This window comes from Pseudorca crassidens, chromosome 2 (assembly GCF_039906515.1).
Source record: "Pseudorca crassidens isolate mPseCra1 chromosome 2, mPseCra1.hap1, whole genome shotgun sequence".
Classification (NCBI taxonomy): domain Eukaryota; kingdom Metazoa; phylum Chordata; class Mammalia; order Artiodactyla; family Delphinidae; genus Pseudorca; species Pseudorca crassidens.
In genome coordinates, this window is record NC_090297.1 from 78,230,223 (window position 1) to 78,244,778 (window position 14,556).

General features: G+C 41.3%; 1 protein-coding gene across 9 annotated transcripts in view; it reads right to left on the reverse strand.

Moving 5' to 3' along the window:
* Positions 1–336: 336 nt before the first annotated feature.
* LOC137218956 (guanylate-binding protein 6-like) overlaps positions 337–14,556 on the reverse strand; it is a 33,423-nt gene continuing 19,203 nt past the window's right edge. For 2 of the 9 annotated variants that reach the window (XM_067726820.1, XM_067726821.1), the window contains exons 9-20: positions 13,804–13,906; positions 13,274–13,467; positions 12,146–12,337; positions 10,349–10,451; positions 9,819–10,012; positions 8,462–8,653; positions 6,665–6,767; positions 6,135–6,328; positions 4,778–4,969; positions 2,981–3,083; positions 2,451–2,644; positions 337–1,285 (exon numbers count right to left, since the gene is read on the reverse strand). In XM_067726820.1, the coding sequence (XP_067582921.1) occupies positions 1,058–1,285; positions 2,451–2,644; positions 2,981–3,083; positions 4,778–4,969; positions 6,135–6,328; positions 6,665–6,767; positions 8,462–8,653; positions 9,819–10,012; positions 10,349–10,451; positions 12,146–12,337; positions 13,274–13,467; positions 13,804–13,906 (1,992 nt within the window). In that variant the 3' untranslated portion in view covers positions 337–1,057. Of the gene's footprint in view, positions 1,286–2,450; positions 2,645–2,980; positions 3,084–4,777; positions 4,970–6,134; positions 6,329–6,664; positions 6,768–7,455; positions 7,556–8,461; positions 8,654–9,818; positions 10,013–10,348; positions 10,452–11,130; positions 11,240–12,145; positions 12,338–13,273; positions 13,468–13,803; positions 13,907–14,556 lie in introns of those variants that run through there. The other 7 variants (XM_067726826.1, XM_067726823.1, XM_067726822.1 and 4 more) reach the window with 7 other exon arrangements.

Consider the following 14,556-nt stretch of genomic DNA (forward strand, 5'->3'; position numbering starts at 1 on the left):
TCTTTGGCCCTTGCCTGCAGCAGAGAGTCAATCAATGAACATTCAAGAATGATGGGATTCCTCTCACCAGTGCATATTCTTAATGTTTAGTAATTTTCTTCCAATACCTTAGAAGTGTAACTCAAAGAGAGGAAGTGAAGTCTCCTCTAGCTGAGATTTCAAGGGGTAACAGGAAAGTTTATACCTTCTTTTTGAAGAAATATAAGGGATTAAAAACACAGCCAAAGTGAAAACAAGATTAGGATGCAAATTTTATGCTTTCTAGTATTCTGATCCAACTCTTTGAACAGACTGATGTCATTTCTAGAAGCAATGAGCAATTTCATAATCTAATAGTCAATTTCACATTCCATTTATTATCATTTTTAGTATTATACTTTATGTTTTCTTTGTCATTTGAGAAATGATAATACAAGCTTTCTTTACAAAATTGAGAAGATAGAGGATATAATGAAAAGTGTGTGTCCCTTCCATCACGAATGCCAAGCTGTTCTCCCCAGAAGGAACCAATGATACCACTTTCTAATGAATCTTCCAGAGGCGTTCTATGTGTACATATATATGAGTGCACATAAGAATTGCATTTTTTATGGTGAACAGATTATACAAACTGTTTTGTACCTCATTTTTTTCACTCTACTATATATCTTCAAGGTTGTTCTATATTTATACATATAAACCTCCACTATCAATTTTTTTTTACTGGCTACATAGTATTCCAGTATATGTACATGGAAAATGTATATTACCAATTTATATAGATGGACATTTAAGTAGTTTCCAATCTTTTGCCATTAAAAGGGATGCCTCAACGGGCCTCTTGTATGTATGTATGTATATATACATATATATGATTTTGCACACATATATTTCCTAAAAGTGAACATGCTATATCAAAGTGCATTTATTCTATCTAATGTGGGCCAGGCATTGATATTTTCTAGTAACCACTTTTTATATTTAAAGATTTGCTGAATGAAAGTGAAAAGCATTCACACCAAACATAGGCCAGAGCATGTACATATATTGTGTATCTATAATTTCTTTAAAAGAAGAGCTACTTCGTTTTAAATAGGGAGCTCACACCACTCACAATATGACCAAGAAGTTTGCCTGGAGTGCACAATAGTGAAGAGATCTCTTTGTCAAATTTGTCCAAGGCTACTGCCAGCCAGGGAGTATCATCATCTTTAGCATTATCAATCATATTTTTCAAACGATTTATCTCTGCATTCATCTCCTCAGATTTCTTTCTAAATCCTTCTTTAAGCAGAGCTTCCTGGACCTAAAAAAAAAAAATAAAAGGGGCTTCCCTGGTGGCGCAGTGGTTGAGAGTCCGCCTGCCGATGCAGGGGACACGGGTTCGTGCCCCGGTCCGGGAAGATCCCACATGCCGCGGAGCGGCTGGGTCCGTGAGCCATGGCCGCTGAGCCTGCGCGTCTGGAGCCTGTGCTCCGCAATGGGAGAGGCCACAATAGTGAGAGGCCCGCGTACCGCAAAAAAAAAAAAAAAAAAAAAAAAGTGAGAGAAGGGAAGTAAAACTTTTTAAATCCCCATTTTTTTTCAAGGATTACATTTTGTCAAACTTTAAAACTTTGCAAATTATCTTTGTTTCACTGCTAAAATTGTTCTTTCTTACTCAGTCATGAAAGGAGAATTTTGTAACACAGAATATCTACTGGTTTGGACCTAAACACTAAGAGAAAGTATAGTTTACAGCCTTACTAATATTCACATACCATTGGGTTTTGCCAAAAAGCTAAGCCTGACATGAGGACAAATATATGTTCCAGCCAAAAAATGAGAGGCGAGAGGTAACCTTGGTCTGATTGCACTGATTCTCAGTCCCACTCAAGATGGTGCAGTCACCCAAATCATAGAAATCTGTTATAAACACATCCAGATGGACAGTGAGAAAATTCCCTCTATGTCACATGATAGCTTGGGTATCTATCCACACCTGGAGACAAGGCAGCAAGTTTAGAAGCCGTTGCCTCTCTATGTTTTTAAGTCTGGACATTTCCAATAGTTTTATGACAGCATAGATCTACCTCAGGGTCTCTGGGTGGTAGCAAGGTTCCTGGTAATCGGCAATGATCCTGGTAAAGCAAGCCAGTTGCTGCTCATATCAAATATATGTGGTTGGAATATCTGTTTAATGAAGCCTCATGAGATCATTTAAAAATTCTCAAAATGGATATCCAAACACTATTTATATTCTCCAGGGGACTGGAGGGGCCATAATCATGCTCAACTCTCCAGAGTCTACTTATACAGTAGAACTCAAAGCCTTTTTGGAAGGATTCAAAGGCTTCAGGGTTTTAATATATCACAAGCAGTAAATGGCAGCGGTGCTTCCCTCCCTAGTCTTGCTGTAACCTTCGCCCACCCCTTCCTGATGTACAAGGGTAATGACCGTCAAGCACTACTAAGGCCACAGCCTGACCTACCTTCAGCTTATGCTCCAACATCATATTGTGCTCTCTCAGTTGCTTTTCTCTTCTCCTCGCCAGCTTCTTTGTCAGCTGGGCTATGTTTTCCTGGAGACTCCTCTGTCGTGCTTCCGTCTGCTGCTCCAGCTCCTGCAGTTTCTGTTTCAGCAGCTCCTGTTCCCTCTCAGCTGTCTCCCTCCTGGCCTGCTCCTCTGCCCCAAGAAGGTTTTAGAGAGGGATGAAAATAAGGTAAGGACTGATCTCTACCCTCCTGACCTCAGAGACCAAATAAAATTGGAAAGGGAGGTAGAAAATCTCTGAAATCCGCCCCCCGTGTCCACACCACCAAGAGCACATTTCAGAATGTGATGGGAGAGGCTCTGTCTGGCTGACATCTAACCATGTCCAACCACAACTCCCCTTGCTGTTTTTGGATGTAGCAGAGCTATCCCACAGATGGAGAAGAGGCTCCTTCTTCCTTATCAGGAAGGTTTTGCTCTCACACCTGTCAGAGGGAACTGCGGGACTGCCAGAGCCCTACTCCGTACCTACTACAGCCTTCTCCCCATCACTGAGGGCTTTATCTGCCTGCAGGATGGATTTCTCTATTGCCACCTGTGACAGCAGAAAGTTCTGGAGGACTTCGTTTGCCTGAGGAACCAAGAAGGAGCACAGAACTTAAAATTCCATTGAGGAGATTAGTGCTGCAAAAACAAGTATGTCCATGTAATTTTTGCATCATGTTTAAAATTCTACAGTGGTTCACTACAACAAGCCTAAGCTCCTTACAGCGACCTGTCTTCCTCCAGTATCTAGCCCCATGGTACTTCCTTCTACCCACTCCAGATCCCAGCCAGTCAGAACTATGTTCAGTTCTACAAACCCAGGATGTCTGGTGCTTTCCTATATTGCTCTTCCCAATGTGAAATACTGCCTCTAAAATGTGCTGCTGTTTTCCTCTGCTACTTGCTGTCTGTAACTTTAGGCAAGTTAGTTTAACTTGCTAAGCTTCTCCGTTCAGATCTTTAAAATGTTGACAATAAGCGTAGATGCTTCTTAATGTTATTTGAAGGATTAAAGAGTCTAGCGAAAGAGCTTAGCATTATGGCTATAGGCAATAACAGTTCAAAATATGTCAGCTGCATTCTCCTCTAGCTGAGATTTCAAGGGGTAACAGGAAAGTTTATACCTCCTTTTTTTGTTTGTTTTTTGTTTTTTGTTTTTTTTGTTTTTTGTTTTTTGCGGTACATGGGCCTCTCACTGTTGTGGCCTCTCCCGTTGCGGAGCACAGGCTCCGGACGCTCAGGCTCAGCGGCCATGGCTCACGGGCCCAGCCGCTCCGCGACATGTGGGATCTTCCCGGACCGGGGCACGAACCCGTGTCCCCTGCATCGGCAGGTGGACTCTCCACCACCGCCACCAGGGAAGCCCTATACCTTCTTTTTGAAGAAATATAAGGGATTAAAAACACAGCCAAAGTGAAAACAAGATTAGGATGCAAATTTTATGCTTTCTAGTATTCTGATCCAACTCTTTGAACAGACTGATGTCATTTCTAGAAGCAATGAGCAATTTCATAATCTAATAGTCAATTTCACATTCCATTTATTATCATTTTTAGTATTATACTTTATGTTTTCTTTGTCATTTGAGAAATGATAATACAAGCTTTCTTTACAAAATTGAGAAGATAGAGGATATAATGAAAAGTGTGTGTCCCTTCCATCACGAATGCCAAGCTGTTCTCCCCAGAAGGAACCAATGATACCACTTTCTAATGAATCTTCCAGAGGCGTTCTATGTGTACATATATATGAGTGCACATAAGAATTGCATTTTTTATGGTGAACAGATTATACAAACTGTTTTGTACCTCATTTTTTTCACTCTACTATATATCTTCAAGGTTGTTCTATATTTATACATATAAACCTCCACTATCAATTTTTTTTTACTGGCTACATAGTATTCCAGTATATGTACATGGAAAATGTATATTACCAATTTATATAGATGGACATTTAAGTAGTTTCCAATCTTTTGCCATTAAAAGGGATGCCTCAACGGGCCTCTTGTATGTATGTATGTATATATACATATATATGATTTTGCACACATATATTTCCTAAAAGTGAACATGCTATATCAAAGTGCATTTATTCTATCTAATGTGGGCCAGGCATTGATATTTTCTAGTAACCACTTTTTATATTTAAAGATTTGCTGAATGAAAGTGAAAAGCATTCACACCAAACATAGGCCAGAGCATGTACATATATTGTGTATCTATAATTTCTTTAAAAGAAGAGCTACTTCGTTTTAAATAGGGAGCTCACACCACTCACAATATGACCAAGAAGTTTGCCTGGAGTGCACAATAGTGAAGAGATCTCTTTGTCAAATTTGTCCAAGGCTACTGCCAGCCAGGGAGTATCATCATCTTTAGCATTATCAATCATATTTTTCAAACGATTTATCTCTGCATTCATCTCCTCAGATTTCTTTCTAAATCCTTCTTTAAGCAGAGCTTCCTGGACCTAAAAAAAAAAAATAAAAGGGGCTTCCCTGGTGGCGCAGTGGTTGAGAGTCCGCCTGCCGATGCAGGGGACACGGGTTCGTGCCCCGGTCCGGGAAGATCCCACATGCCGCGGAGCGGCTGGGTCCGTGAGCCATGGCCGCTGAGCCTGCGCGTCTGGAGCCTGTGCTCCGCAATGGGAGAGGCCACAATAGTGAGAGGCCCGCGTACCGCAAAAAAAAAAAAAAAAAAAAAAAAGTGAGAGAAGGGAAGTAAAACTTTTTAAATCCCCATTTTTTTTCAAGGATTACATTTTGTCAAACTTTAAAACTTTGCAAATTATCTTTGTTTCACTGCTAAAATTGTTCTTTCTTACTCAGTCATGAAAGGAGAATTTTGTAACACAGAATATCTACTGGTTTGGACCTAAACACTAAGAGAAAGTATAGTTTACAGCCTTACTAATATTCACATACCATTGGGTTTTGCCAAAAAGCTAAGCCTGACATGAGGACAAATATATGTTCCAGCCAAAAAATGAGAGGCGAGAGGTAACCTTGGTCTGATTGCACTGATTCTCAGTCCCACTCAAGATGGTGCAGTCACCCAAATCATAGAAATCTGTTATAAACACATCCAGATGGACAGTGAGAAAATTCCCTCTATGTCACATGATAGCTTGGGTATCTATCCACACCTGGAGACAAGGCAGCAAGTTTAGAAGCCGTTGCCTCTCTATGTTTTTAAGTCTGGACATTTCCAATAGTTTTATGACAGCATAGATCTACCTCAGGGTCTCTGGGTGGTAGCAAGGTTCCTGGTAATCGGCAATGATCCTGGTAAAGCAAGCCAGTTGCTGCTCATATCAAATATATGTGGTTGGAATATCTGTTTAATGAAGCCTCATGAGATCATTTAAAAATTCTCAAAATGGATATCCAAACACTATTTATATTCTCCAGGGGACTGGAGGGGCCATAATCATGCTCAACTCTCCAGAGTCTACTTATACAGTAGAACTCAAAGCCTTTTTGGAAGGATTCAAAGGCTTCAGGGTTTTAATATATCACAAGCAGTAAATGGCAGCGGTGCTTCCCTCCCTAGTCTTGCTGTAACCTTCGCCCACCCCTTCCTGATGTACAAGGGTAATGACCGTCAAGCACTACTAAGGCCACAGCCTGACCTACCTTCAGCTTATGCTCCAACATCATATTGTGCTCTCTCAGTTGCTTTTCTCTTCTCCTCGCCAGCTTCTTTGTCAGCTGGGCTATGTTTTCCTGGAGACTCCTCTGTCGTGCTTCCGTCTGCTGCTCCAGCTCCTGCAGTTTCTGTTTCAGCAGCTCCTGTTCCCTCTCAGCTGTCTCCCTCCTGGCCTGCTCCTCTGCCCCAAGAAGGTTTTAGAGAGGGATGAAAATAAGGTAAGGACTGATCTCTACCCTCCTGACCTCAGAGACCAAATAAAATTGGAAAGGGAGGTAGAAAATCTCTGAAATCCGCCCCCCGTGTCCACACCACCAAGAGCACATTTCAGAATGTGATGGGAGAGGCTCTGTCTGGCTGACATCTAACCATGTCCAACCACAACTCCCCTTGCTGTTTTTGGATGTAGCAGAGCTATCCCACAGATGGAGAAGAGGCTCCTTCTTCCTTATCAGGAAGGTTTTGCTCTCACACCTGTCAGAGGGAACTGCGGGACTGCCAGAGCCCTACTCCGTACCTACTACAGCCTTCTCCCCATCACTGAGGGCTTTATCTGCCTGCAGGATGGATTTCTCTATTGCCACCTGTGACAGCAGAAAGTTCTGGAGGACTTCGTTTGCCTGAGGAACCAAGAAGGAGCACAGAACTTAAAATTCCATTGAGGAGATTAGTGCTGCAAAAACAAGTATGTCCATGTAATTTTTGCTTCATGTTTAAAATTCTACAGTGGTTCACTACAACAAGCCTAAGCTCCTTACAGCGACCTGTCTTCCTCCAGTATCTAGCCCCATGGTACTTCCTTCTACCCACTCCAGATCCCAGCCAGTCAGAACTATGTTCAGTTCTACAAACCCAGGATGTCTGGTGCTTTCCTATATTGCTCTTCCCAATGTGAAATACTGCCTCTAAAATGTGCTGCTGTTTTCCTCTGCTACTTGCTGTCTGTAACTTTAGGCAAGTTAGTTTAACTTGCTAAGCTTCTCCGTTCAGATCTTTAAAATGTTGACAATAAGCGTAGATGCTTCTTAATGTTATTTGAAGGATTAAAGAGTCTAGCGAAAGAGCTTAGCATTATGGCTATAGGCAATAACAGTTCAAAATATGTCAGCTGCATTCTCCTCTAGCTGAGATTTCAAGGGGTAACAGGAAAGTTTATACCTCCTTTTTTTGTTTGTTTTTTGTTTTTTGTTTTTTTTGTTTTTTGTTTTTTGCGGTACATGGGCCTCTCACTGTTGTGGCCTCTCCCGTTGCGGAGCACAGGCTCCGGACGCTCAGGCTCAGCGGCCATGGCTCACGGGCCCAGCCGCTCCGCGACATGTGGGATCTTCCCGGACCGGGGCACGAACCCGTGTCCCCTGCATCGGCAGGTGGACTCTCCACCACCGCCACCAGGGAAGCCCTATACCTTCTTTTTGAAGAAATATAAGGGATTAAAAACACAGCCAAAGTGAAAACAAGATTAGGATGCAAATTTTATGCTTTCTAGTATTCTGATCCAACTCTTTGAACAGACTGATGTCATTTCTAGAAGCAATGAGCAATTTCATAATCTAATAGTCAATTTCACATTCCATTTATTATCATTTTTAGTATTATACTTTATGTTTTCTTTGTCATTTGAGAAATGATAATACAAGCTTTCTTTACAAAATTGAGAAGATAGAGGATATAATGAAAAGTGTGTGTCCCTTCCATCACGAATGCCAAGCTGTTCTCCCCAGAAGGAACCAATGATACCACTTTCTAATGAATCTTCCAGAGGCGTTCTATGTGTACATATATATGAGTGCACATAAGAATTGCATTTTTTATGGTGAACAGATTATACAAACTGTTTTGTACCTCATTTTTTTCACTCTACTATATATCTTCAAGGTTGTTCTATATTTATACATATAAACCTCCACTATCAATTTTTTTTTACTGGCTACATAGTATTCCAGTATATGTACATGGAAAATGTATATTACCAATTTATATAGATGGACATTTAAGTAGTTTCCAATCTTTTGCCATTAAAAGGGATGCCTCAACGGGCCTCTTGTATGTATGTATGTATATATACATATATATGATTTTGCACACATATATTTCCTAAAAGTGAACATGCTATATCAAAGTGCATTTATTCTATCTAATGTGGGCCAGGCATTGATATTTTCTAGTAACCACTTTTTATATTTAAAGATTTGCTGAATGAAAGTGAAAAGCATTCACACCAAACATAGGCCAGAGCATGTACATATATTGTGTATCTATAATTTCTTTAAAAGAAGAGCTACTTCGTTTTAAATAGGGAGCTCACACCACTCACAATATGACCAAGAAGTTTGCCTGGAGTGCACAATAGTGAAGAGATCTCTTTGTCAAATTTGTCCAAGGCTACTGCCAGCCAGGGAGTATCATCATCTTTAGCATTATCAATCATATTTTTCAAACGATTTATCTCTGCATTCATCTCCTCAGATTTCTTTCTAAATCCTTCTTTAAGCAGAGCTTCCTGGACCTAAAAAAAAAAAATAAAAGGGGCTTCCCTGGTGGCGCAGTGGTTGAGAGTCCGCCTGCCGATGCAGGGGACACAGGTTCGTGCCCCGGTCCGGGAAGATCCCACATGCCGCGGAGCGGCTGGGTCCGTGAGCCATGGCCGCTGAGCCTGCGCGTCTGGAGCCTGTGCTCCGCAATGGGAGAGGCCACAATAGTGAGAGGCCCGCGTACCGCAAAAAAAAAAAAAAAAAAAAAAAAGTGAGAGAAGGGAAGTAAAACTTTTTAAATCCCCATTTTTTTTCAAGGATTACATTTTGTCAAACTTTAAAACTTTGCAAATTATCTTTGTTTCACTGCTAAAATTGTTCTTTCTTACTCAGTCATGAAAGGAGAATTTTGTAACACAGAATATCTACTGGTTTGGACCTAAACACTAAGAGAAAGTATAGTTTACAGCCTTACTAATATTCACATACCATTGGGTTTTGCCAAAAAGCTAAGCCTGACATGAGGACAAATATATGTTCCAGCCAAAAAATGAGAGGCGAGAGGTAACCTTGGTCTGATTGCACTGATTCTCAGTCCCACTCAAGATGGTGCAGTCACCCAAATCATAGAAATCTGTTATAAACACATCCAGATGGACAGTGAGAAAATTCCCTCTATGTCACATGATAGCTTGGGTATCTATCCACACCTGGAGACAAGGCAGCAAGTTTAGAAGCCGTTGCCTCTCTATGTTTTTAAGTCTGGACATTTCCAATAGTTTTATGACAGCATAGATCTACCTCAGGGTCTCTGGGTGGTAGCAAGGTTCCTGGTAATCGGCAATGATCCTGGTAAAGCAAGCCAGTTGCTGCTCATATCAAATATATGTGGTTGGAATATCTGTTTAATGAAGCCTCATGAGATCATTTAAAAATTCTCAAAATGGATATCCAAACACTATTTATATTCTCCAGGGGACTGGAGGGGCCATAATCATGCTCAACTCTCCAGAGTCTACTTATACAGTAGAACTCAAAGCCTTTTTGGAAGGATTCAAAGGCTTCAGGGTTTTAATATATCACAAGCAGTAAATGGCAGCGGTGCTTCCCTCCCTAGTCTTGCTGTAACCTTCGCCCACCCCTTCCTGATGTACAAGGGTAATGACCGTCAAGCACTACTAAGGCCACAGCCTGACCTACCTTCAGCTTATGCTCCAACATCATATTGTGCTCTCTCAGTTGCTTTTCTCTTCTCCTCGCCAGCTTCTTTGTCAGCTGGGCTATGTTTTCCTGGAGACTCCTCTGTCGTGCTTCCGTCTGCTGCTCCAGCTCCTGCAGTTTCTGTTTCAGCAGCTCCTGTTCCCTCTCAGCTGTCTCCCTCCTGGCCTGCTCCTCTGCCCCAAGAAGGTTTTAGAGAGGGATGAAAATAAGGTAAGGACTGATCTCTACCCTCCTGACCTCAGAGACCAAATAAAATTGGAAAGGGAGGTAGAAAATCTCTGAAATCCGCCCCCCGTGTCCACACCACCAAGAGCACATTTCAGAATGTGATGGGAGAGGCTCTGTCTGGCTGACATCTAACCATGTCCAACCACAACTCCCCTTGCTGTTTTTGGATGTAGCAGAGCTATCCCACAGATGGAGAAGAGGCTCCTTCTTCCTTATCAGGAAGGTTTTGCTCTCACACCTGTCAGAGGGAACTGCGGGACTGCCAGAGCCCTACTCCGTACCTACTACAGCCTTCTCCCCATCACTGAGGGCTTTATCTGCCTGCAGGATGGATTTCTCTATTGCCACCTGTGACAGCAGAAAGTTCTGGAGGACTTCGTTTGCCTGAGGAACCAAGAAGGAGCACAGAACTTAAAATTCCATTGAGGAGATTAGTGCTGCAAAAACAAGTATGTCCATGTAATTTTTGCTTCATGTTTAAAATTCTACAGTGGTTCACTACAACAAGCCTAAGCTCCTTACAGCGACCTGTCTTCCTCCAGTATCTAGCCCCATGGTACTTCCTTCTACCCACTCCAGATCCCAGCCAGTCAGAACTATGTTCAGTTCTACAAACCCAGGATGTCTGGTGCTTTCCTATATTGCTCTTCCCAATGTGAAATACTGCCTCTAAAATGTGCTGCTGTTTTCCTCTGCTACTTGCTGTCTGTAACTTTAGGCAAGTTAGTTTAACTTGCTAAGCTTCTCCGTTCAGATCTTTAAAATGTTGACAATAAGCGTAGATGCTTCTTAATGTTATTTGAAGGATTAAAGAGTCTAGCGAAAGAGCTTAGCATTATGGCTATAGGCAATAACAGTTCAAAATATGTCAGCTGCATTCTCCTCTAGCTGAGATTTCAAGGGGTAACAGGAAAGTTTATACCTCCTTTTTTTGTTTGTTTTTTGTTTTTTGTTTTTTTTGTTTTTTGTTTTTTGCGGTACATGGGCCTCTCACTGTTGTGGCCTCTCCCGTTGCGGAGCACAGGCTCCGGACGCTCAGGCTCAGCGGCCATGGCTCACGGGCCCAGCCGCTCCGCGACATGTGGGATCTTCCCGGACCGGGGCACGAACCCGTGTCCCCTGCATCGGCAGGTGGACTCTCCACCACCGCCACCAGGGAAGCCCTATACCTTCTTTTTGAAGAAATATAAGGGATTAAAAACACAGCCAAAGTGAAAACAAGATTAGGATGCAAATTTTATGCTTTCTAGTATTCTGATCCAACTCTTTGAACAGACTGATGTCATTTCTAGAAGCAATGAGCAATTTCATAATCTAATAGTCAATTTCACATTCCATTTATTATCATTTTTAGTATTATACTTTATGTTTTCTTTGTCATTTGAGAAATGATAATACAAGCTTTCTTTACAAAATTGAGAAGATAGAGGATATAATGAAAAGTGTGTGTCCCTTCCATCACGAATGCCAAGCTGTTCTCCCCAGAAGGAACCAATGATACCACTTTCTAATGAATCTTCCAGAGGCGTTCTATGTGTACATATATATGAGTGCACATAAGAATTGCATTTTTTATGGTGAACAGATTATACAAACTGTTTTGTACCTCATTTTTTTCACTCTACTATGTATCTTCAAGGTTGTTCTATATTTATACATATAAACCTCCACTATCAATTTTTTTTTACTGGCTACATAGTATTCCAGTATATGTACATGGAAAATGTATATTACCAATTTATATAGATGGACATTTAAGTAGTTTCCAATCTTTTGCCATTAAAAGGGATGCCTCAACGGGCCTCTTGTATGTATGTATGTATATATACATATATATGATTTTGCACACATATATTTCCTAAAAGTGAACATGCTATATCAAAGTGCATTTATTCTATCTAATGTGGGCCAGGCATTGATATTTTCTAGTAACCACTTTTTATATTTAAAGATTTGCTGAATGAAAGTGAAAAGCATTCACACCAAACATAGGCCAGAGCATGTACATATATTGTGTATCTAAAATTTCTTTAAAAGAAGAGCTACTTCGTTTTAAATAGGGAGCTCACACCACTCACAATATGACCAAGAAGTTTGCCTGGAGCGCACAATAGTGAAGAGATCTCTTTGCCAAATTTGTCCAAGGCTACTGCCAGCCAGGGAGTATCATCATCTTTAGTATTATCAATCATATTTTTCAAATGATTTATCTCTGCATTCATCTCCTCAGATTTCTTTCTAAATCCTTCTTTAAGCAGAGCTTCCTGGACCTAAAAAAAAAAAAAAAGTGAGAGAAGGGAAGTAAAACTTTTTAAATCCCCATTTTTTTTCAAGGATTACATTTTGTCAAACTTTAAAACTTTGCAAATTATCTTTGTTTCACTGCTAAAATTGTTCTTTCTTACTCAGTCATGAAAGGAGAATTTTGTAACACAGAATATCTACTGGTTTGGACCTAAACACTAAGAGAAATTATAGTTTACAGCCTTACTAATATTCACATACCATTGGGTTTTGCCAAAAAGCTAAGCCTGACATGAGGACAAATATATGTTCCAGCCAAAAAATGAGAGGCGAGAGGTAACCTTGGTCTGATTGCACTGATTCTCAGTCCCACTCAAGATGGTGCAGTCACCCAAATCATAGAAATCTGTTATAAACACATCCAGATGGACAGTGAGAAAATTCCCTCTATGTCACATGATAGCTTGGGTATCTATCCACACCTGGAGACAAGGCAGCAAGTTTAGAAGCCGTTGCCTCTCTATGTTTTTAAGTCTGGACATTTCCAATAGTTTTATGACAGCATAGATCTACCTCAGGGTCTCTGGGTGGTAGCAAGGTTCCTGGTAATCGGCAATGATCCTGGTAAAGCAAGCCAGTTGCTGCTCATATCAAATATATGTGGTTGGAATATCTGTTTAATGAAGCCTCATGAGATCATTTAAAAATTCTCAAAATGGATATCCAAACACTATTTATATTCTCCAGGGGACTGGAGGGGCCATAATCATGCTCAACTCTCCAGAGTCTACTTATACAAAGCCTTTTTGGAAGGATTCAAAGGCTTCAGGGTTTTAATATATCACAAGCAGTAAATGGCAGCGGTGCTTCCCTCCCTAGTCTTGCTGTAACCTTCGCCCACCCCTTCCTGATGTACAAGGGTAATGACCGTCAAGCACTACTAAGGCCACAGCCTGACCTACCTTCAGCTTATGCTCCAACATCATATTGTGCTCTCTCAGTTGCTTTTCTCTTCTCCTCGCCAGCTTCTCTGTCAGCTGGGCTATGTTTTCCTGGAGACTCCTCTGTCGTGCTTCCGTCTGCTGCTCCAGCTCCTGCAGTTTCTGTTTCAGCAGCTCCTGTTCCCTCTCAGCTGTCTCCCTCCTGGCCTGCTCCTCTGCCCCAAGAAGGTTTTAGAGAGGGATGAAAATAAGGTAAGGACTGATCTCTACCCTCCTGACCTCAGAGACCAAATAAAATTGGAAAGGGAGGTAGAAAATCTCTGAAATCCGCCCCCCGTGTCCACACCACCAAGAGCACATTTCAGAATGTGATGGGAGAGGCTCTGTCTGGCTGACATCTAACCATGTCCAACCACAACTCCCCTTGCTGTTTTTGGATGTAGCAGAGCTATCCCACAGATGGAGAAGAGGCTCCTTCTTCCTTATCAGGAAGGTTTTGCTCTCACACCTGTCAGAGGGAACTGCGGGACTGCCAGAGCCCTACTCCGTACCTACTACAGCCTTCTCCCCATCACTGAGGGCTTTATCTGCCTGCAGGATGGATTTCTCTATTGCCACCTGTGACAGCAGAAAGTTCTGGAGGACTTCGTTTGCCTGAGGAACCAAGAAGGAGCACAGAACTTAAAATTCCATTGAGGAGATTAGTGCTGCAAAAACAAGTATGTCCATGTAATTTTTGCTTCATGTTTAAAATTCTACAGTGGTTCACTACAACAAGCCTAAGCTCCTTACAGCGACCTGTCTTCCTCCAGTATCTAGCCCCATGGTACTTCCTTCTACCCACTCCAGATCCCAGCCAGTCAGAACTATGTTCAGTTCTACAAACCCAGGATGTCTGGTGCTTTCCTATATTGCTCTTCCCAATGTGAAATACTGCCTCTAAAATGTGCTGCTGTTTTCCTCTGCTACTTGCTGTCTGTAACTTTAGGCAAGTTAGTTTAACTTGCTAAGCTTCTCCGTTCAGATCTTTAAAATGTTGACAATAAGCGTAGATGCTTCTTAATGTTATTTGAAGGATTAAAGAGTCTAGCGAAAGAGCTTAGCATTATGGCTCTAGGCAATAACAGTTCAAAATATGTCAGCTGCATTCTTACTATCATTATTACTTTTTTATTATTACATTTGTTACTATCACCTTTGTAGCCCATTTTCACAGGTTCACAAGAGTTATAACTTTGTATGCAATTGTCTGTGTATTGGACTTCCTCTCTTGTGATCAGCTTGAGTACAAATACTCTGATTTG